Source organism: Bos javanicus, chromosome 23 (genome assembly GCF_032452875.1).
Source record: "Bos javanicus breed banteng chromosome 23, ARS-OSU_banteng_1.0, whole genome shotgun sequence".
NCBI lineage: Eukaryota > Metazoa > Chordata > Mammalia > Artiodactyla > Bovidae > Bos > Bos javanicus.
Window position 1 is genome coordinate 49,213,240 of NC_083890.1, and position 24,840 is coordinate 49,238,079.

The 24,840-nt window shown below is 46.4% G+C and overlaps 1 protein-coding gene across 1 annotated transcript in view; it reads left to right on the plus strand.

The window, feature by feature from the left end:
* The window catches only part of F13A1 (coagulation factor XIII A chain), a 143,905-nt gene that overhangs the window by 89,527 nt on the left and 29,538 nt on the right, over positions 1–24,840 (plus strand). Inside the window, exons 9-11 of the mRNA XM_061398934.1 lie at positions 12,603–12,706; positions 14,255–14,343; positions 24,205–24,358. Of these exons, the coding sequence (XP_061254918.1) occupies positions 12,603–12,706; positions 14,255–14,343; positions 24,205–24,358 (347 nt within the window). The remainder of the gene's footprint in view (positions 1–12,602; positions 12,707–14,254; positions 14,344–24,204; positions 24,359–24,840) is intronic.

A 24,840-nucleotide genomic window follows, 5' to 3' on the forward strand; every position in this document is an offset into this window, starting at 1 on the left:
ATGGACAATCTCAAGAACCTCTGACCCTTTGCCCTCTTCCCGAAGGGGCTAATGCCCCCAAGGCTGCACATTCATGAGAGACTGATGGACTCACTACTCTCTGGGGATGGGGATGGGTTGCCTTTACCATCAGCACCTCTCCCGCTTCTCCACCTGCCAGGCACTGTCCAACCCCAGGTGCTAGCTCCTTTAAGACTAGCTCACCCCTCACTCGGAGTTGCAGAGATCCCAACAGTCACCGGTGTCCAGAGGCCCTCTTGGAGACAACAGCTTTCTAGACCCTGGGACTCCTCCCAGCCCATCCAAGCCTCTGCCTCAGGTGTCCCCTTCCATTCTACTCACATTCCTGGGGGAAGGTCTTCATCTCTAAACAGTGAGTTCCAGGTGGGGTTGGTGAAAGCACGAGCTATTCATGCCCTCGGGATGCGAAGAGAAGGGTCTGTGTACCTGTGTGCTCACCTAGGCCCATGAGCCCACCCATCTGCTTCCCAGAGGCCAGCTGATGGACCAGCTGTCAGATGTAGAAAATGGCATAGCTCAGAGGTTAAGCATCTCATGATATTAAAGATGATTGGAAAGATGATGAATGCTAAAACATTAGCAAGAGTCTTTCCTTTATTGCCTTTTCATTTGAAATTAAGTAGATTTGATGAAACTGGCTTTCTCAATTTAACTTTTTAAAAGAATTGTGAGTTAGCAAATTTGTATTTATCAATTTCAGCTCAAAGTTGGGACAATCTAAGAACTAGTCAGTGACTCACGTGGAAAGAAAGTATAGTTTTATTTTGCTTTACTTAGGATCTCATGGAAAAATGCCAGATCAAGTCAAACTTCTCTTATAATTTTCTTTCCTCTCTTTCTCTCCATGATTCAAGGCAATATGATTAGCTCTGCCACCAATTAGCTGAGTGACTTTGGGCAAGTTGCTTGAATTCTCTGGGCCTTAATTTTTTCATATGACTTTGAATTTAACAAGGTATAGGGTCACCTCCAGTATTGTAGCCTGGAAAGTTCCATGGACAGAAGAGCCTGGTGGGCTACCATCCATGGGGTCACAAGATTCAGACGGGACTTAGCAATGAAACCTCCGCCGCCACCAGCTCCAAAATGAACACTTTTTAAATGAACGTCACTGTTCCTCCAGCCAGGCCTTTCTTCCCCCGGTCAGTGGTTTCTGCCACAGGAACCCTGCTCATCTGCACAGGCCAGGCTGGGCTCCGCTCACCCACATGCAGGTGCTGCTCTGCAAACTGGCTCCCCAGGAAAAAAAGACACAGAAATCAAGCATGCCACAGAAAATTTCTGTAATTCTTTGGCTGGTCTCAATGCATCTGCTTCTTAAAAAATAAAAAAACCCTAAATTCGCTCCATACTTTTTGGAAAGAGCACAGGTGTTTGTTTGTTTTTCACTTCAAATGCAAAAAAGAAAAAAAAAACAACACCTCTACTGCAACGGGTAGTGTCGAATCTATAAATAAAGCTCTTTCTAAGCAAGTTTTAGAGCAGAAATTCAGCAGCTTGCATGCTGGGGAGCCAGCCCTGGATGTCACACACCCCGCAGAGCCTAATCTCACTGCGGTCTTGTACTTATGCTCGTGTGCCCATCATAGGCGCATTTTTGATGTTCAGACTGATACACTTTAAAAAAAAATACTTTTTACTTTGCATTGAGGTATAGCTTTACAAGGTTGAGATAGCTTCAGGTGCACAGTGAAGGAATCCAGCCGTGTATGTAAATGTATCCGATCTTCCCCAGCCTCCCGCCCACCTAGGCTGCCACATAACACTGAGCACAGTTCTTGTGCTGTACAGTTCCAGTCGGTTATCCAGTCTAAATACAGCGTGTACCTGTCCATCCCAAACTCCCTATCTCTTTCCCCCATCCTTCCCCCTGACAACCATAAATTTGCTGTCTAAGTCTGTGAGTCTCTTTCTGTAAGTAAGTCTGGTTTTGACCCCTGTTTGGGGAACTAAATCCCACATGTTACATGGCCAAAAAATAAAATCAAATTTTTAAAAAAGAAAAAGAAAATCTCTGCAGACTGATCCACTTTGCATATTGTTTTTAGAAGCTCAGTATGTTCTAATAGTTGGACTTTCACATGTTATATTGTAGTTGAGTTTTTAATCATGATACGCAAAAAGAATTATCCAAAAATGAATTCCAAGAAAAACAGAAGAAAAATTCTGAATATAAGCCAAACTGTTTATGATGCTTAGAGTTCACAAAATTATCTTGTGATGTATCCAAGTTACCAATCTTGAACAGCTACCAAAGACATTTATTTTCAAATAACTTAGCGAGTTAACCACACTCTTGTCAGCCAAATTATTTTGGGGAAAATTACCTGGAGCTAGGTCGTGAGAGCTGTCATTAGAGACCTAAGAATATATGCTGTGAATCCACTCCAAAGTCTCGAAGGAAGGATTGAGAAACTTATCTGCCACCTCCAAGAATCAAAATAGCTCCTGCTTATGGAACGCTTTCTTTGTGCCAGGACTTAAGCTAAATGGGTGACATGTATCGCTATTAACTCATTTAATCCTTTTGACAACCCAATAAGGTAATGGCTGTTATTGTCCCCACTTCTAGAGGAACAAATCGAGGCACAGTAACTTAACCATGGTCATCAGCCTTTAGCTTCATGACTTCTGATTGGAAATCATGTTTAATTCTATTGGTAATCCATGGTACATAATAAACCACTCTTTCGTGTGCTGTATTCCGAACCGTCTCTTTGTCTTCAGCTTTTGACAGTTTGACTATGAGGCATTTACGTACATATCCCTTTGAATTCATTCTCTTTGGGTCTTTTAACTTCTAAGGTGTGTATATTACTATCTATCATCAAATTTGGAAAAGTTATCAGCTATTCTTCAAATATTCTTTCTGCTGCTTTTCCCTCTTTCGTTTCCTTCAGAGAGGCCCATTATGTGTGTGCCCCACGTGCCTCAGGGCTCTGTTCATTTTTCTTCATGTATTTCTTCTGTTTTTCAGACTAGACCATTGCAGTTAACTTCTCTTCAAGTTCACCGGTTCTTTACTCTTTCTACCTGCTCAAATCTGCTTTGGAGACCCTCTAGTGAATTTTTGAAATTTTTATTCCAGCCATTATACTTTTCAGCTCCAGAAATTCTGTTTGACTCCTATCCATAATTTCTATCTCCTCATTGATATTCTCTGTTTGGTTAGACATTGCTTTCAAAGGGCTGCCAAACGGGTTAATAGTGATAATTCATTTGCTGAAGTTTAGGGAGTGCCAAGCCCATTTTCTCTTCTTTGTTCTTTAATAAGCTGCATGTTTTTATAGCCACCGTGGTTGTAAGGTTGTTCATTTTCAAGGAGCTACAGAGAGAGGAGTAGAAATAAGGGAAATTAACAGGCCCCCAAGCTCGCAGTTCTTACTGAGATTGTTTTGTTTTAGTTGAGTAAATCCTCCTTATATTGTTGCAAATCTTTGGTTCATTTCCAGAGTTCTTGAGAAATTGGTTTTGATCATGTTTGTTAGGATTCTCATTATTTTCATGAAGGAGTAGATTTTTGGGAGCCCTTCCTTTGCCATTCTGGGAGTTTTTCTCCAGAGCACACTTTTAACCACTAGACAAGTAGTTAGAAACTTGGGGCATACCAGACCCCCGGAGGGTTTTACATTCTGTAGGAATAGTTTGGAGGAGGGCATGGCAACTCGTACGGTATTTTTGCCTGGAGAATCCCATGAAGAGAGGAGCCTGGCGGGCTGTATGTAGACCGTGTAATCACAAAGAATCGGACATGACTGAGCAAGTAAGCACAGCACAGGAATAGTTTGGGATCTAATATCGTCTTCCTGACACACATCTGCTGAAATACAAATTATATTATGTATTTTTTATTTCATCGAGTCTTCTGTACATTATAAGGCATTATATTATCTTTTAGGAATTGTGTATAGAATTCGGTGGACTTCATTGCATCACAATAAATGGGGTGTTACGAAACATTTATTCTAAAACTACGAAGGGACACTAATTTTTGAAGGTTGAAAATCACTGCACAGGACTCTCCCCCGCTTCCTTTCATATTTCTATCCTGGTCCTGCAGCAATAATGTCTCCAAAGTTATCTCCCAAATACTTGTTCTACTCAAGTCTCACGTAGGAGTGACAAAGAGAAACTTTGGGAGTAAAAAATGAGAGGTCGTCACAAACACTTCTCACGAGATTAGCGTGAAAGAAGAGGACGGAAGCGTCTGATAAACCCCTAGAAAGTACTAAGGTATCTTTCACAACAAGAAAAATGTCATGTCTTGATTAGTCATAAATTCTGCTTAAGAGAGTCATCTTATACAGAAACCAAAGGTTACCCGTTTTCAAATAATTAAAAGCTAATACAATATGTACCACCTAAGCTACACTGAATGAAATTTAATTTCTTTTGATAATTAATAAGACCTCTTGAAAAACTTCATATAAATAAGAGTTTTCGGTATAGCATACTCATAAACAGTTGTATAATGGAAAAAAGTAATTTTGATAACTACTAAGACTGTTGGCTATATTTTTTAAAACTCCTCTCAATAATTATGGATAAGCTTGGTCAGAATTTATTATAAAAAGCTTTTTGGATATTAAAATTATTCTCAAAATCCAATCTCTTCTCCATTTTCAGCAGGAATATTAACTGATAATTTGCTGTGCAAGAGAGCGGTAAAGGCGCCCAGGGTCGTATTGTCACAGTAAATCCAGCAGGGGGAATTCAGCACAATGACAGAGGACCCCCTGCGAAGTAGTGATGTCAGATGTGGCTCCTGAGGGGGTGCTGTCTACCTCCTGAACATTTTGGAGGTTTCATTTGGTCTCTTCCATTTCTGGTGCCACAGTTAAAAAATAAAACAGATAATCAAGAGAGGGAAAACCATTAAAAGAGGAGAAAAAATAAATTTTACATGATTATCTCCTAATGTCCTAATAATCATTGCTAATAAAGCTGCTGTAAAATTCTCTCCATAAATATTCAAGATCTCAATACCTGGGATTGAGAAGGTAATCTTGAGAAGAGAGGGGAAAGGCTATATACTTTCAGGACTTAGGCAAAACACATTTCCAGGAAAAGTTGTAAGCAGAAGCAAACTTGCTAAGTATTAGCATACTGTATGTGTAACTGAATACATCTAGGCTGGCATTTATCCAGTAGAGCCTGGGAGGACCATACCAGCGTTTAGACCATACCAACTTTCTGTTTGGTTCAAGTTCACTTCCATTGAGTTGGTGATGCTATCTAACCATCTCATCTTCTGCTGCCCTCTTCTCCTTTTGCCTTCAGTCTTTCCCAGCAGCAGGGTCTTTTCCAGTGATCAGATTCTCAAGAGATAGTGGAGGACAGGGAGACCTAGCATCCTGCAGTCCATGGGGCACAGAGAGTTGGACATAACTTAGTGACTGAACAACAACAACAACATTCTGATCGGGTGCAGCTTCCAACTGGCTTATGTCTGTGTCTGAGCAATTATTAACTATTTTAATTATCACCCCTACTATAAATGCACTTCATAATTTCATTTTGGGAGTTACACCACATCCCCAAGGCCATGCCATCTTCAGCCCCCTTGACTGGGGTCTCTCATGCTATATTAGGGGCTTCCCTGGTGGCTCAGCTGGTAAAAAATCTGCCTGTGATGCAAGAGACCCGGGTTCCATCTCTGGGTTGGGAAGATCCCCTGGAGAAGGGAAAAGCTACCCACTCCAGTATTCTGGCCTGGAGAATTCCATGGACTGCACAGTCCATGGGGTAGCAGAGTCGGACACGACTGAGTGACTTTCACTTTTCTTCATGCTACATCAGATGGTGCTTAAACTGCAGCTTCTTAATGAGCACTGTAGGATTCCCTCCCTGTGTATAACAAGCAAAAACAAACACCTTCATTACTTCTCTCTTTTCTTGATGGGCGATTTGTTCCTCCTGGGGATATTGGCTTGACCTCCACCCAGTTGGACCTTTGGGAGCCTTTGGTGGACAAGACCCCAGAGAAACTCAAAATGCCCCTCTTGGTTTCAGCACTCCAGCATCCCCTAAGTGTGAATAGCTGCATTTGAAGAAGCGCGGTTCCCCCAGCTCCACAGAAGATCCCTGAAGCATGCCCCTTCCTCTGAATAACTCCCCTCTGTTATCTGGCTTCATTACCTTTCCCAACTGACAAGGACTTTCTTGGTCCAGACCCTTGTCTCCACTTTGGAATGTCTCATAGTCAAGCCTCAGAGTCCACCAACTCGTCTCTACTTCTCTCCCACAACCCCCAGCCCTCCCCACGCCTTCATTATTGGAAAGACCAGATGTCAGCAAGTCCAAGACATGCTGCCATTATTGTCATCAGTATCGCTGCCTGTGTTAGGAGTGTATCAGCAGGGCTAGAGGGGGGTGTGTGTGTTATTCGCTAATCGTGCCCGACTCTTTGCAATCCCATGGACTCATGGTACTCTCCAGGCAAGAATACTGGAGTGGGCTGCAATGCCCTCCTCCAGGGCATCTTCCCGGCCCAGGGACTGAACCTGGGTCTCCCACATTGCAGGCAGATTCTTTACAGTTTGAGCCACCAGGGAAGAGACGAGGGTACGCCTGTCTCCTACAAACACAAGTAGTTTGCAAGACAGACCAGTAGCTTTTTCCAACCCCCTGCCATTTTTCAAATGAATTCGAGTACTTGGTTTACATTTGAAGTTGGTCCAAGACAGCTCTTCCAGGGCTTTCTCCTGATCTTATGTGTGCTCTCCCTTGAGCTCTAATAAAGCTGCAGAAAGGAATCGCAATCCCACATCTCCTTCTTTTTAGGGAAGGAAACCTTTCTGCACAGATTGCAGAAAAGATGACCCTGTGGAATGTTTAAGCAGTTAGCCAAGTTAAAGGCAGTAAAGGACACCTTGCTTAAACTATTCACTGCATTTGAACAAACAGCACGCAGAGCTCAGAAGCCCATCTTGGTCTCAGCTGTCTTTTTGGTACACTTCTGCACCTCCCACCAGCTCTTGTCACTCTAGATGTGACCTTAGCCGGTTGGAACCAGGACAGACTCTGAACTGTGCTCTTTCTTCTTTAATAAAATGTACTTCTCTTAAATGTTTTTTTTTCTGTATATATTTATTACAAAAATTTCAAATGTTGCAGAAGAAAGTATAAAAATAAGAGTCATCCCCTTTCTGGCTACTCAGAATATTTGCAACATTTTGTTAAGCATTCTTTAACAGGTCCCTTTGTGCACTGTATTCATTTTTTATTGTTGCATAACAAATTGCCAGAACCTTGGCAGCTAGAGTGGCACACATGTATTATCCAGCAAGCTCTGTAGGTGAGGAGTTTGGGCACAGTGTAGCTGGTCCTCTGCTTAGGGTCTCAAATGATGGCGATGAAGGTAGTGACTGTGGGCCCCTCTGATGCCTGGTGCTTTCTTCCAAGTTCACGCTGATTTCTGGAATAATCCAGCTCCTTCCTGCTGCAGAACTCTCGGAAGCTGCCATTTTCTTCCAGGCCAGCAGGGGAATGTATCAGCTGCTTTGGATCTCTGGTTTGCTCTGTCTCAGACTTCTAGACCCAGATTTAAAGGCTCACGTGATTAGGTCAGGTCCACATGATAATCTCCTTTTTAATTAACTCAAAATCATCAGATTAATTAGCTTAATTACATCTGCAAAATCCTCTTTGCCAGGTAAAGTAACATAAGCCCAGGAGTGACAATCCATCCAATTCATAGGCATCACCCATATTCAAGGGGGAGGGATTCATACAAGTGTGGGGCTCATTGAAACTCTGCCTTCCACACAAATGGACATCCACAGTGAACACTTTTCTTTGTTCTGTAGCGTGATTTTTAAAATGGATATGCCCTGGTTATTTTTTTCCTACCTAATAAATACAGATCAGATTTTTAAGGCTGAAGAGTATTCTACTTTGTGATTTAAAATAGTTAATTGCATATTGGATGGTTTCTGATTTTCCTTCTTAAAAATTATGGACAGATAAACATCCTCGTATACATGTCTTTGCATCTGCATGATTATTTCCTGTGCACAGTTGTAAGGAAAGGGGTTTACCAAATCAGAGGATAAACTAAGCCAATGCTGTGGTGTCCCTTCCAGGTCCTCCAGCAGGGCACAGTGCTGCTTTGCTGGTGAGGTTCTGCTTCAGGTGAAGACCTCTGAGTCATTTGCACCTATACCACTGAATCATTATTGATAGCATCATTGAAAGGAGTTCTAGAAATTACTAGCTGCCACTGCAGGAAACATACAGGAAGTGACGTAAAGAAACAATGTGCTTTTCACTTCTGGCCTCCATTATTATCTGCCCAAAGAAGTCCTTTTCAATTTGATTAAACAATTCTCAACAAAACAGGGGCTTTATGTTAATGTCTACACTGCTTCTTTAGAAAGATGTAACATGGATGTTAGATCACAGAGAAGGTTTATAATCTTTTTAACTTTAAAAGGACACTGCATATTTCAATAGTATAGTGGGAAGTCGGGTTCCAAGTGAAGGCTTTGAGAAAATACAAAACCGTGAATCTTAAAAACAAACAAAGATTTAATTATGCATGCCTTTCTGAGAGATCCTCTTGCCTTTCAAGAAAACAGTACCTGGTGAGCAGCTGCTAAGGGCCAGATCTGGTGCTGGGAACGTGATGGTGAATAGGCAGGCCGCATCCCCAGAATGAATCATGCACTCTGAGAGTGCATGATGAAACTGAAAGGTGTATTTATCTAGATAGAGATCTAGGTTAAAAAGCTCTAAATTAAAAAAAAGAAGACTTTCTAGGAAGCATATCTATTTCTAACCTGGATAAAGGTAAATGGAATTCGGCCATGTCTGTAAATATCAGTTCCTTTTACAGAGGAACTTCAGATATAAAAGGCAGGCACGTGTACCCAGAAATACTGACCACCCAGACAAAAAGGGGACCGTGATGGCGTGGTGGCCCAGGTCGCGTTTCCTCTGGCCATTCCTGAGCAGAGAAAGAGGCGTGGTGGGACAAGCCCTGCGGCTGCAGAGGGTGCAGCGCTGCCGCCTGCCCGTGTCCACTCTGCGAGCCCAGCTACTAGCGTTGCCACCTGCTGACCAAGGCCCAGCACCTCCGGAACATAGCAAGTTATCTTTTAATGGAGGCCAGAAGTGAAAAGTTATCCGGAACATAGCAAGTTATCTTCACCTCGGCCACTGCTACAAGTGCCTGGCCTCTTATTAAACTCTTCCACCTTAAATACGCCTTAAACTTCCGCCTTCTGTCCTGAAACTGGAAGAGATGTGAGTAGCTAATTAAATATTTTACTCAGAGAAAAGAAACTTTTACCCCATTTCCTGGTCGTTTGAAAAGAAAGAAAATCCTCAAGGCAAAGTCTTTACCTGAGGTTTGAGAACAACACTTATCTTGTTCAAGGCTGACCTGGCCCCGGTATTTGAATTTAAAGGAGGAGGTCTGGGGCCTATTAATCTAGGGCGGTGCCGGGGAAAGCCGGCTTGCTAAACGCTGCAGGCTGTGAGGGACGCAGGATTGCAAACATTTCATTGCTGCTCTCTCTGGGCCTCTCTGCCTGCTGGCGTAACCTTCACCATCTGGAGGGAGGCTCGCCTTGTCTAATACGTGATCACGGTGACCTTCCTTCCAGCTTCGGAGCAAAGACAGGGGCTCTCAGGTGAGAGCTGACCCCAGGCCCCCGCCCGACACCCCACACCGGGACTGCGACCTCCATCTGTGCGTCCTTCCCCGGCAGGCAGTGATGCGCTCCCCGTATTTGTCCACGGCGCCACTCTTGACCTACGCCCCCTGCGCCTTTGGTATCTGAGCCTCTTTTGATTCCATCTCCCTTTATTCTGCCTTACTCTCGCTATCTCTCTCCCCACTGGCTCCTCCTCCGTAGACACGACACTCCCTCCTAATGGAAAATAATCAGAACAATCTTCCCGTGTTGCGCTGTTCTCCAGGCACTGGCCTGTCTTCTCGTCTTCCACTTACAACCCGAATCACTCTTGGTATAGAACTCAACTCAGCGCATCTCCCCACCCACACCCTCCACATCTGGCCTTTTCCTCCTCACTGCTCTCCGTCAACAGTAAAGACGCCAGCGGCTCCCTCCTTGTCAAATCCCGAGTGTCACCTGTGTGTATAAAGATGCCTCTTGGGTTTCATCCTTAGGGTTTCTCACAGGCCCTGAGTCCATCATCTCCCAAACGAACCTGTCACCCACCTAGCACCCCGCCCCTGCCCCCAACACAAACCTTCTCTTCCTCCTCCAGTGGTCTTGGTAAACGGAACCATCATGCTCCCTGGAAACTGGGAAGCTTCCTCACAGGCACAGTCCCTTCCTGACCATTCCTCTCCTTCTCTACAGTAATGGGGAGCTCAGTCCCCAGTCCTCGCCTAGCTCTCTCAAGTACAGATTTGCAGATTTAACTGACCTAAGGATAAATCCCAAATATTTAACTTGGGATAAAAGGATCTCGCAATCTCATTCTCACTAAACCATAGCTCGGTGCTTCAAAGTGTGGATCCTGTAGCTGTAACTCGCTGTGTGACCTCAGGCAAGATTCTTAATCTCTCTGTGCTTCTGTTCCCCGCCGCCCCCCCCTTGTAAACAGGGGTTAATAATAACAGCACCTGTCTCCTGGCATGCTGGGTACATCAGGTGTGCTCATGTACACAGAGGCTTTAACACAGTGCTGGGCGCACAGGAAGTGCTGTGTGTACTTGTCAGTCTTGTCACGCACTGCCCACCACCACCTGCCAACCCCTCTTCCCCCAGATACGCAAACACGCTATCCACCCACCACAACGAACAGCATACAGGTCGCCAAACACTCCGTGCCTCCACAACTTGGTTCTTAGTCCTTTTTTGACCTGCCGAGCTCTCATTTGTCTGGGGGACTCAGCTCAAGCATCACTTCGGCCGTGAAGTTGTCCCTCCTGCACCCAGGGCTTCCCCACTAAGACCCCATTGACCCCACTGAACTTCCCCTCAGTCAATTATTGTTAAAGTCAGAGAGTTACCGTGTTTGAGCGCTCATCCTACGCCAGGTCTTGTTCCAAGTGCCTTAAGCTTCACAGAGAACCTATGAAATGCTCTAACGGTTGGCTTCTGTGTTTGTCTGTCCTCCCTGATCGTAGGGTTCCTTACGGACAGGAACCTGTGCTCTGATCAGGGTGGGGGTCCAGCATGGTGCCTGGTGCGGGATGTGTGTGTGTGTGCACGCACGCGTGTGTTCAGTCGCTCAGTCGTGTCCGACTCTGTGACCCCATGGACTCCAGCCAGCCAGGTCCCTCTGTCCATGGGATTCCTCAGGCAAGAATACTGGTGCAGGCTCTTCTTAACCCAGGGATCGGACCAGGGTCTTTTGTGTTTGCTGCATGGGCAGCAGGATTCTTTACCGCTGGCTCCACCTGGGAAGCCAGTGCACGGTGGGTGATGCGTAGTTAAATAAATGCTTCTGAGCTGAGTCAATCAAAGATGAGCGGGACTCGGAGAGGGATGGGAACGTGCACGAATCCCTGACATTGAAGGACACTGAGGGTAGGAAGGCTGGTAGCTGGATCCGAAATTCATCAGTGCTATAAACAGAGATGGCTGTAATTGCCTCACGCCACCGCTAAACTGCTATTACTATCTGAATATTTGCTGTAGTGCGACAGGTTAATGTGCTCTCATTTGTTCCCGTAGCGTCGTATAATTTCAGGTCTTCCCAAGGACATAATCATGTGATTCCTGATGATAGCTTATCCCGTGTCTTCGCTTCACGGGTCCCATGCTAAGTCTGAAAGTCTTACAGGGCCCTGAGCTCATGGGTCGCTCACCTTTGACAAAACGTAGAGAGACACACACCTCGGCAACCTTTTTTTCTTGTTGTACAGGAAATGGAAATTCAGCACAATGTTATAGTTTCTAGGCCGATAGTCTAAGCCCGTAAACAAAAGCATTTTATTGCTTAATTGTTACAAAAGGCTGTGCTTTTTATAAGTCTTATATATATGTATATGGAATTCAAAGATATATGTGTTTCGATTTTAATTAACTTGTCTTCTCTCCCATATCTCTTGAGGCCATAGTAAATTCTGTTTCACTAGGCAGCAGGCAATGGGTAAGACTGAAACTGTTTAAGGCATTGATTAGACCCTCTCTGGGTGGCCTTGAAGCTGTGGGGACAGCCATGTGCCACCATGCGAGTGCCCCCGGGGGTACCAGTGGAAACAGACCTGCCCAGGAAACTTGCATCCAGATCCTCAGTATGTCTCTGGGAGGCTTCCATTTAGCTTAAGCCATTCCAATAATTTATAGGCTTCCCTGGTGGCTCAGTGGTAAAGAACCCGCCTGCAATGCAGGAGACGAAAGAGACACGGGTTTGATCCCTGGGTTGGGAAGATCCCCTGGAGGAAAAATGGCAACTAGTATAGCAATTATCCTTCAGTAAAAAAAAATTATTAAAAAAAGAAAGAAAGAAAGAAAGAAATGGCAACCCATCCCAGTATTCTTGCTGGGGTTTCCGATTTCTTATAGATAGCATATCCACAGGAATTTTGGTCCCTTTTTGATTTCCTGGAGCACTGACTGTGATGGGAAGCCTAACTCACTGGGGGGGTGTTTTCTAAGGAATTACCACTGCTGGAATGAAGCCTGGATGACGAGGCCGGACCTTCCCGTTGGGTTTGGAGGTTGGCAAGTCGTGGACAGCACCCCCCAGGAAAACAGCGATGGTAAAGCTGCATCCTCTCTTTATATTCCTGATCTTTACACTTTGCTTTTATGATCGCATCTGATGTGTGGGAAGCACGCCCGCCTGGTGGGAACCAACATCAGCCGTGTGCTTCCTGGACACACAGCATCGACTGCCCGCCAGTCGGGTTTAATTTCATTTCAGTGGCTGTCTGTACTCTGATTACTTTGTAACTTTTAGGAGGGAAAAAAAAAGCATAAGACTTAACATATGTAATTCATCGACTATTGCTTTGATAAGCAGTTTTGAAGACAAGAGGAAAAGTATCTGTGTAAGCACTTTCACTTGGCTATAAGTATATTTCAGCCCTGCCCGACACACAGCGCCAAGATAGAAGGCGGTGAAGAAAATAAAGAACTCAGAAACTAATTACGGATCATTCTGTAAATCGCTATCTTTTCAGAACCTGACTTCTTTCCAGGTTGTGTGATTTCTTTCAAAGCTTGAGTATGTGAATGCTCATCTTCTAACTTGCAAACTCAGCCTGGCAGCTATGACACCCCCTCACCTCCAGATTTTTCATAAGCCTCCATTTTCCTGTAATATGATGGTAAAAATCAGTGCTATGGGACATTATTTTTATTTCCCCAGGTATTGATGTAAGATATTGATGAATTGGCAATTAGATCTGGAATGCATGAAGTGTTAATAATACATCCTTTGAGGTACAGCCCTCTGTCTCAAAAAACTTACATAACTGTGTCCTGGCCTCTAGTGGATGGAACAGTTCTTAGAGCTGAGATGACCTTCCTGGGTTATAGTCCTCAAATGAGGCTCAAATGGAATTTTCCATTTCTTTCTTTAAAAAAGATATTGATGTGTGCATATCCAGATATACACAAACATTCATTACATACTCATGAGGGAACATTGTTACAATACTGAGTTTTGAGAGAAAGTTCAACACTTCCTGGTGTTCTGGATTAAATGTCATGACGAGGTATCTGAGTGACTAATGACAGCTAGCCTCTTAGTAACAAGAGAGAGAGCTGACTAAAATTCAAAATATTTTGTAAAAGTCAGCGTGGGCCTGCTAACCTCCCAAAAGCACACGGTCCGTGTAGCGTGGCTAGTGTCCAGATTCTCCGGTTAAACTTGACATATGTCCACAGTGTCCAAAAATGAAAACAAATAAGCACCACAAGTCCTGGGACATGTCACCATTTCCAGCGCTCCAGATGCCACTTCTAATAGGATAAGCCCTGTGTCAGCCGACTGCTCGGCCCCCACACGCCTGAGGCTGTTTATAGTTGGAAGAGTAGATGCAGGAATGGTGTGCCCTCTGCTCTTTTCGTGACTTTGGTTTGGGGCTTGCAGAAGCATTTCCACCATGTCCCTCCCTGTTGATGGTGCATGTGGGTGACACCCTCTCTGGCCATGGAAAGAACTGGGACCGCATTGATGATGTCCTTGAGGAGCGGTTGCCCCTACAGCCCGCTCAGGGCTGTGACCTGTATGCGGACCAGTTCTGTAACTGGAAAGACTCAAAGATGGGGAACTCACACTCTCCTTTCTCTGTGTGGTCCAGGGATGTATCGGTGCGGCCCCGCCTCTGTTCAAGCCATCAAGCACGGCCACGTCTGCTTCCAGTTTGACGCACCCTTCGTTTTTGCAGAGGTAAGTGGAGAGCTGCGGGAAAGAGCCTCCTTCCTCCCCACGCTCTGAACTCATCAGAGAATAAGGCACTGGGCTGTTGGGTCTCAATTTCCCAGGAACATGGTGTGTGCTTCATGTTTACAAAGTTAAACGTGGCAGACATCGTTCTAACCTCCGGGTGCCACATGCTAAAGGCAGTTCTTAACGTTTTTCTCCCCTTGATGTTCTGAGATTTCCCCGCCTGAAAGCAATTGCTTTAGTCACCTTAGCTTAGGTCTCTGTACCCAGGAAGTAGGTACCAACTGCTCCCAAGAAATTAAGTGACTAAGTGAATCACTCAACTAAAAATTGGTGGAGACCATCGATGAACTGACACGGGAGAGTGCCCTACTGCACTCTGAGACTAGCCCAGTGGCCCACACAACATAAAATCCAAACACACCCCAACTGTAATCTTAGTCTGGAAACTCCAGTCCATTTCCTGCTATTCCAAGCCATCCTCTACCGGAGGGGACAGAGTAAGCTGTTACAATACGGATGGGAGAAAACAGATCTGGAACACAGCTCACTGACAGGTGGCTGGGGACACTTTGGGAAGAGGCTGAAATTCTGGAAGAACTGGGTGGAGGCTGGAAGCAGAGAGGGCAGTTCAAAGGTGCTTCAAAGGGAGCTCTGAAAGTCAGAGTAAATGTAAGAAGTACCAGGTAATGGAGAAGGCCAGGTGGGAGGCTGCTGGGGGAAAGGGGGAGGAGCAGAGAAACAAGAGAGGTTGACAGGCAGGACTTACCCCGGGTATGATTTCACCAGTAAACGCGGTGAAATAATGTCTATCACTAGGTAATCGCTTTGCCTACCTTTTGATGCTCTCAGCAACCCTTTAAAATGGGTGTTGTAGTTCTTCCCGTTTTACAGAAAAGAAAAGTAAGGCAAACAGTGATTAAAGAACCTTTCTGTGATCATCTAACCAATAAAGACCAGTGGTGAGATTTAAAGCCAGATGAGCGAGCACCAGGTTCAATCCTTGGGGTGGGAAGATCCCCTGGAGAAGGAGGTGGCAACCCATCCAGTATTCTTGCCTGGAAAACTCCATGGACAGAGGAGCCTGGCAGGCTACAGTGCATAGGGTCGCAAAAAGTCAGAAGCGACTGAGCGAAGGAACACACATGTAGGCACCCAACCTCATGCTAGTAACCACCACATTCTGCTCCTGTTTCAGAAGGAATACGTATGTATTATTAGCGCGCATCTAGCACTGTGGGAATTCAGAAGCCCGAGTCCTTAAGAAACTTGATTCCAGATGGAGGTAGTGGTACGTAAACACAGCAACATTTAAAAAACGACGATGCAAGTGTTGATGGAGCCAAAGGTCAAACGAGCGATGTAGGTGATAAATGACTGGCATTTATGTTAATCGAGAGCTATGAGCTCGGGCTGCGGCAGGACAGCAGAGGCCACCAGACCCTGTCCTGGGAGAGAGGGTGACCGGGAACAGACACGGGCACAGCTGTGCGACGGCCACAGCAGGTCCAGCAGAGCATCACAGAGCCCACGAGGGGAGGGCCGGGGACGCTCCCTGGAGGGAGTGGAGCCCGAACCGAGTCTGGACGCATGACTGTAGTTATTCAGCTTTCCTGGGGGCTCAGTGGTATCCACCTGCAATGCAGGAGATATGGGTTCGATCCCTGGGTCAGGACGAGCCTCTGGAGAAGGAAATGGCAACCCACTCCAGTATTCTTGCCTGGGAAATCTCATAGACAGAGGAGCGTGGTGGGCTTTACAGTCCATGGGGTCACAAAACTGAGTGACTGAGCACGAGCAGACAAGACAGTATTCAGGCGAAAGAGGTAAGAAAAAAAAAAGCCAGAGGAAGGGAGGAACTTCAGACAGAGGAGAAAACTTGAGCTTCCCAAAGGTACGTGCAGACAATTAAAAACTGTTTAGGAGCTTGCCTGGCAGTCCAGTGGTTAAGACTCGGAGCTTCCAGTGCGAGGGGGTGTGAGTCTGATCCTTGGTCAGGCAGCTAAGATCCCACATGCCCTGCAGCATGGCCAAGAAAACATACACAATGAATAAATAAAAATGAAAACCACCGAGGCTCACAAACAGGGATGTGTTGGGAGGTGTCAGATGATGGCAGCTGAAGAACCAAGACGTGGGATGTTCTGACCTGAGAGTGGACACGAGAGGCTTCTCAAGGGGAAGGAAAAGGAACGGAGCCTGTTCAGCCCAGGCTGGAGGGGAAGGCCTCTGGGCGGAAGCCCGGGGCAGCCGTGACTTCACTCCTCTCCTGAACCAGGTGAAGGACGACAGGCAGAGGAGAAGGCCAGCTTGGGAAATGTCTCAGAAATAAAATAAGAATAAACACGCAGACCCCAAGACCGAACATGTGAGTTACATGAAAGGGACAATGCCTCCTCCGCCGTACCTGCTGTTGCAGTTTCTAGAAGCCTTGGGAGAACAGGCAGACTGTATTCGGAATTTTCACCTGCTGGATTTCATTTTGAGATTTCAAGATTTGTGCGTTCCTCCCCAACTGCCATCTGATCGTTTCTGATGCCACGAGGACTTCTTAACGGGAAATCATTCTAAAACTCACCAAGCCTTGCTTTTGTAGTTTTATTATGCTTTGTTGCCGCGGAGGAGAGAGGAACAGACTCCCTCCAGGAGCAAAACGCCTAATAGCTGCTAATGCAAACGCTTTCTGCTGTTATTAAATATAGATCGGGGTGTTGTGAGTGTCATCGGGACCTGCAGATGGTAATGACTCCTCTACCACTCGATGCAGACTTGTCTGACAGAGCATGGGATTTGTTGCTTTGGTTTGGGCTGGGCTCTGGGGCTGAGCCCTTTGTAAGAGATGCTCCAATGGCTTAAAAGTACATGAGGAGTGAGCACGCTTTCTTCTCAAGGGTCCTGAAGCAGGGCTCCATGGGGGGCGAAGTCTGTGACTTTAATGAGCGTCTGCATGGCTCAGGTCCCAGACCACTGTGCTCGCCTCTTCCCGCCTCCTTGCTGCGTCAGCCTGCTTCCCGCCACCCCCACTATGTCAGCCAGAACGTGCCTGTTCTCGCCTCCCAGCAGGCTGACTTTCTTGGTCACTCTTGACTCATTTCCGGGCCGGATCAGGCCTCATGCTCGCAGACTGGCTTTTGGTTCCCTCCCTGAGTGAAAGCAGAAGCCGAGACAGGAAGCGCCCACCGCTGCGCTTTTCCCGTCTCCAGATTCCTTCCTGGGATCCGGGCTTCTTTCTCTGCCCTCCTCCATCCTCTTGCCCTCAGGCCTGTGGTGGGCTGCTTCGGCCTGCTCTGGAGGTTCCCAAAGAGAGGAGAGGTCTCAGCGTCGGGGGCCCCCTTCCCGGTTCCCAGGTCACTAAGCACTCAGGAGCTGCTGCTTCTCTTCTGTCTCAGCTTCTTCTAACTCTTGTCCCCTTCACATCATCCCGCCAAACTCACACACTCACACACACACACACACTCACACACACACACACACTCACACACACACACACTCACACATACTCTCTCACACGCACACACTCACACATACTCTCTCACACTCACACACACACACACACTCTCACATACACTCACACATACTCTCTCACACGCACACTCACACACACACACACACACTCACACACACTCTCACACGATTCACATGCTCGCACACTTATACTCACACACAGACACACTCACACATACTTTCACACATGCACACGCTCACACACTACGAACACTCAGACATTCACACACTCACACACTCTCACAGACACACACTCTCTCACACAGACACACACTCACACACACTCATACACAGACACACTCACACATACTCTCACACACACACACATACTCTCACACACATTCACGTGCTCGCACACTTACACACACAGAGACACATTCACACACACACACAGACACACACACTCACACACACACACAGAGACACATTCACACATACTCTTACACACTCACACTCACACATACTCTCTCACACACATTCACATGCTTGCACACTCACACACACTCACACACAGAGACACAGTCACACACACGCACACACAGATACACACAGACACACATACTCTCACACACACACTCACACAGACACACTCACACACATTCACATGCTTGCACACTTACACGCACACACTTACACACACACTCTCTCTCACACGCACACACATATACTCTCTCATACACATTCACATGCTTGCACACTTACACACACTCACACACAGAGAGAGACACATTCACACACTTTCACACACACGCACACACAGATACACACAGACACACATACTCTCACACACACACACTCACACAGACACACTCACACACATTCACATGCTTGCACACTTACATGCACACACACTCACACACACACACTCTCTCACACGCACACACACATACTCTCTCATACACATTCACATGCTTGCATACTTACACACACTCACTGACACACACAGACACACTCATACTTTCACACATTTATATGCTTGCACACTTACACACACTCACACACAGACACACACTTACACACACTCTCACATGCACACATACATACTCTTTCTCACATACACACTCATACATACTCTCTCACACACACAGACACACATATTCACACACACACACTCACAGATACACACTCACATACACTCACACGCACACACTCACACATACCCTCTCTCACACACACACTCATACTCTCACACACTCACACATACTCTCACACACATTCACATGCTCACACTTACACACACACACATTCACAGACTCTCACACACAGTCACACATAGACACACACACACACAGACACACACACTCTCACACACACTCACACACAGAGACACATTCACACATACTCTCACACACACAGAGTTTCTCACACACACACACAGACACTCTCACACACACTCACACACTTACACATATACACACACACGTATTCTCTCACACACATTCACATTCTAACAAACTTACACACACTCACACACACAGACACACTCACACACACAAAGACACACTCTCACACACCCACAGACACACTCACACACCCACTCACACACAGAGACACATCCACACATACTCTCACACACACTCACACAGACATACAGTTTCTCACACACACACATACACACACACAGTCACACACACACTCTATCACACACTCACACACAGACACACTCTCACACACACACTCACACATATACATACACACACACACTCACACATACTCTCACACACATTCACATGCTCGCACACTTACACACACACAGACACATTCACAATACTCTCACACACACTCACACACTCTCACATAGACACACACACTCTTCCACACATACACAGACACACAGTTTCTCACACACTCACACACACACACAGACACATTGACATATACTCTCTCACACACTCACACTCACACACAGACACACACACTCTCTCACACACAGACGCACACACACACACACACTCACACACAGACACACTGTCTCACACACTCACACACAGACACACCTTCCCTCCTGGCACTGAGCTGGTTCTCGCAGCAGAAGGGACGGGCCCCTTGGGGTCGCCGTCGCCGCCCCATGGCTCCAGCAGCCGCACCCTCCCTAGTCTGGGGTCAGCAGTTCTCTGGACTCAAACTGCCCAGCAGCTCCTCTGCCGATTCTTTGGTCTCAGTCCAAGGTTGTTTATTTCTCTACCAGTTATTAGATGCCAGTTACTATTATTAGTCCATTTGGGGATACCTCAAAATAATTCACCCGTTCATTCAAATCACATATAAAACTCTGGAATCATCTTGGTTTCTCTTTCTAACCTCCCCTAAGCATTTTGCCAGAAATACCTTCCAATTATCCCAGATCCATTCATGCCTGCACCTCCATCATGACCTTCTGAGCTCTGCACAGCTCTGAGATCTGGGATATCACGTCCTAAGTCATTTCTTCCTCCTTGCTTGCCCCTCTCCAGTTTACTCTCCACAGAGCAGCCAGAATTACCCTCTAAAATGTAAATAAAAACATGCCACTCCCCTGCCCCAAACCTTTGAATGCCCATCACCTTTACGATTAAGCATAAATCTTTTCAAGATTCTGTGTGATCTGGCCCCTGGTTTCCCCTCCGCCCCCATCCCTTGCTCGTTTCTCTCCGGCCACATAGACCCCCGTGCTCTTCTGGAAACATCTAACACATTCTTTTGTCAGTCTTTACACAGACTGTTCCTTTGGCCATGAAAGCTCTTGTCCCCCCGCTACCTCTCTTGGCATGTTCTGCACCCTCGCTGCATCCAGGTCTATGCCCAGCCCACCTCCATAAAGAGACCTCCACTCCCCGCATCTCCCACACGAAGCATCCCTACCCATCCCGCTGTTTCTGTTCTTCTCTGACTTGGTGTTATCATTTCCCTCCCTTCTATAACATAAGTTCCTCGGAGATAGGGTCTGCTGGACTCTCATCGCTGAAAGCAGGTCCTGGCACACAGAAGCCACCAGTAAACACATGAGTGAATAATAGAAACAAGAGCGTGTGCACGGCGCACTGCTGAGAAGAGGATCTCAGCGAGACGGGGGCCGGATGGCACCTTCACACACGGGCAGTCCTGGTGCGAGATGAGCTCACGTATGAGCCACAGGGCACACACACAGGAGCCCCTACGGGATGAAGGAAGGCAAGCACAGGGTGGACATCTGGCGTTGTGCCAGGAAAGCTCCCAGACAGGCAGGCATCTACTGCCCCCAACCCTGTGAGCCCTGGGAGCAGCACCGCCTGTGATGCAGCCTCCTCCACTGGGAACAAACAGAGCAGACTCTGTCCTAGGTCCTGAAAACAAGGGCCTCCGCTGGGAGCGGTGAGCAGTGGACACACGCTCACAGCCCGTGGGCACAGGCAGGAGTTTGCAGAGGGGCCCCTCTAGCCTGAGGACCCGGCCCACCCTAGCTGAGCCCCCCAGGGTGCTGAAACATCCAAACACATCCTCGTATTGGTCTTACACACACTGCTCCTCCTACTAGGAAAGTCAAGTGTTAGTCACTCAGTCATGTCTGACTCTTCCAGACCCCAGGCTGATAGATATATAGATATCTAGATAGATATCTAGATATATAGCCTGCCAGACTCCTCTGTCCATGGAATTTTCCAGGCAAGAATACTGGAGTGGGTAACCATTTCCTTCTCCAGGGGATCTTCCTGACCCAGGGATGAAACCCAGGTCTCCTGCATTGCAGGCAGATGCTTTACCATCTGAGCCACCAGGGAAGCTCTCCCATTATTCCCCACTCCACTTTGGAAGTGCCTGTGTTGTGTGACCATCGCCTTTCAAATCTATGTGCAGGACTAGATGGTCTCTAAGACTCCTTTCCACTCAGAAGAAATTAAACATAGGACGTTCACAGGTGGTTCTGATCTACTTGCCAACCTTGCAAGGAAGGTATAATTAAACCCAGGCTCAGAGACGTTCAGTAACTTGCCCGAAATCACACAGCCTAGGTCCAATATTTCTTCCACTTGTGACTGTCCTACCATGCAGATGCAACTGGTCTTGGACAAACTTTCTAGGCTCCTCGGTGCTTCTCATATGCAGTCAGGATGGAGAGCCATCACACTAGTGGCTAAAACTGAGAAGAAAGCTTGCACATGTCTCCTGGAAAGAATCGTTTCCCTCCAACACACCCCCTCCCTACATGTGCAGAAGTCACCTCGTGTGTGTGTTTCTCCTCTCCTCTTCCCACAAGGGACAATGTGGTGGGCCGGCCTGAGGTTTCAGCTGATATAATCACTGCTGACCATGACTTCAGCCACAAAATTAAAAGATGCTTGCTCCTTGGGAGGAAAACTATGACATAGGCTTTTTACAGACAGTGTATTAAAAGGCAGAGACATTACATTGCTGACAAAGGTCCATATAGTCAAAGCTGTGATTTTTCCCATAGTCATGTACAAATGTGAAAGTTGGACTAGAAAGAAGGCTGAGCACCAAAGAATTGATGCTTTTGAACTGTGGTGCTGGAGAAGACTCTTGAGAGTCCCTTGAACAGCAAGGAGATTAAGCCAGTCAATCCCAAAGGAAATCAACCCTGAATATTCATTGGAAGGACTGATGGTGAAGCTGAAGCTCCAATACTTTGGCTGCTTGATGGGAAGAGCCTACTCATTGGCAAAGACCCTGATGCTGGGAACGTTTGAAGGCAAGCAAGAGATGGTGAAAGACGGGGAAGCCTGGTGTGTTGCAGTCCATGGGGTTGCAAAGAGTTGGACATGACTTAGCAACTGAACAACAATGAAAAATTTCCTAAGCTTTGCTCAAGGGAAGACAAGGATCTAGCCACTTCCACGTGCAGCCTTGTCTCCCTGGAAAACTGGAAGCGGCCGTGAGGGCTGTTTATTAAGAAGGGCTTTGTCGTCATTGTTGCTGTCACTTGCACTGAGGAGGGAGCGGTCTGTGCCTGCGTGGCCTCCTCCAGGGGAACCTTGAAGCTCTCAGAAAGCTCATTGAAAGTTTCCTTCAAATTTTTTGCCCAAAATGAGAAATACTCCTCAGGTGTCTGTTCTGTCTGCTCCCATCCTGATTCCTGATTCAACATTTAGTCTTTCACACCATGTCCCGAGTACCGCCAAGCCCTGGGCACCGCACAGAGGAGCAGGGCCCATGCCTTCATCCTCAGAAACCTGAGGCAGTGCAGGACCACCTGGACCCCAGCCTGGGACCCCCACTGCGTGGTGCGGTGGTCCTTGGGGGTCAGGCAGGAGAGGCAGTGTCCTGTGATAATCCAGCGAACAAATATGGGCCACCCAGCAGGAAGGTCAGGCTGTGTGCTCAGACCACCCTGGGTGAAGATTAGGGCCTGTGCGATGCCCACCCAGAGGAAGAGTCAGGGCGTGTGCCGTGGGCTTGCACCTGCCCACGTCTGCACTTCTTCTCCACCACCTCCCCACCCTGTGAGCACAAACACTCTGCTGACCCTCTGGCTCGTAGTGCCTCATCCATAAAACAGAGATAATAGTACCTACTCGCAGGATTGTTGTGGTGGGGTTTAAATTAAATCATTTAAAACGTCCTGAAACATTATGGGTCAATAAATGTTGATTGTTTACCTTCCCCTGAGCAGAAGTCAGACTTCTTGTAAATTCAGAAATTTGTGAGAAAGTAGAGAAAAGTTGCCCTCTTAACCTCATCAAGTTTTCCCAGCACCTGGTAATGATCGTTGCATTTTACTTGATTTTGATGTTTACTAATCTAGGTGAGAATCATATCCACATAGATTTTACCTCGCTCAGTCCCAAAGTGTTCCTACGAAACTGGCAGAGCAAGTGTAATTATTTTCATTTTCTGGAAGCAGGAATGAGGTTCCGAGGATAAGGTGTGTACTTTTTAACAGCGCACACCCAAGATCAGAGCCCACGTTCTCTGCAGTTGATCCCATGCATTGTAGCTGCTGGTCTCTCGGCCTATCACGGGCTTCCTTCTCTCCATTTATTTAATTATTTTAAGCTTTAATGGGGTAAAATTGATATTCAGAATGCAGACATTTAGTGTATACATCTTGATGGGTTTGAACATATGCATATACCCGGAAAAAAAAATATTTCCCAGAAGCCACCCAGCAGACTGCCTCTTCTCTCTAGAAGTAGGTCACTCTGTTACTGTCAGCTTAAAAGAAGCTTGAGAAAGAGAGTAATAGACAGGGTGCTTTCCGTTCTGCCTTAGGAGGTAGAATTTGCCAGCAAGAAAAAGGAATGAAAGAAATGGTTGGTGCTTGAATGACTTAGCACGGTGGATAATGTCATCTGCAGGGCTCTTAGACGCTACACTATTGAGAGTTAGAGGTTTTGGGGACAAGGACATCTGACGATGGCTAACGGCCTCCTCTCCCGTTTTTAGGTCAACAGTGACCTTGTTTACGTTACAGCTAAGAAAGATGGCACTCATGTGGTTGAAGCCCTTGATACCACCCACATTGGGAAGTTAATTGTGACCAAAGAAATTGGAGGAGATGGCATGAAGGACATCACGGACACCTACAAATTCCAGGAAGGTAAGCGGCTGCAGCCGCATGAGGTCTCTCTGTCCGCATCACTGTGAGAGTCGCTGTCACCGTGAAACACATTCCGGAGGAGGCGTGGCCTTCCGTGGCATCTGAAAGTTAGAACTCGAGCAGCTATGCCTCGCACCACAATTCTCCATTTCGTTTTAGTTTTACTTGTTTGTTGGCTTTGAGCAGAATTCCCCTTTACATGGCTTCTGAAATAATTGGTTGAAAGTCGCATCTATTTTAACAGAATATAGAATGCGTTCTTATTCATAAAAATATGAAAGAATCTTGATTTTAATCTTAATAGAAAACATTACATAACTAATGTAATTTTAGTTCAATGATAAATTTTAAATAACTATTCACAGTTGTTTGCTCTTGATGTTGTTTAGTCGCTAAGTCATGTCTGACTCTTTGCGACCCCATGGACTGTAGCCCACCGGACTCCTCTGTCCATGGGATTCTCCAGGCAAGAAGACTGGAGT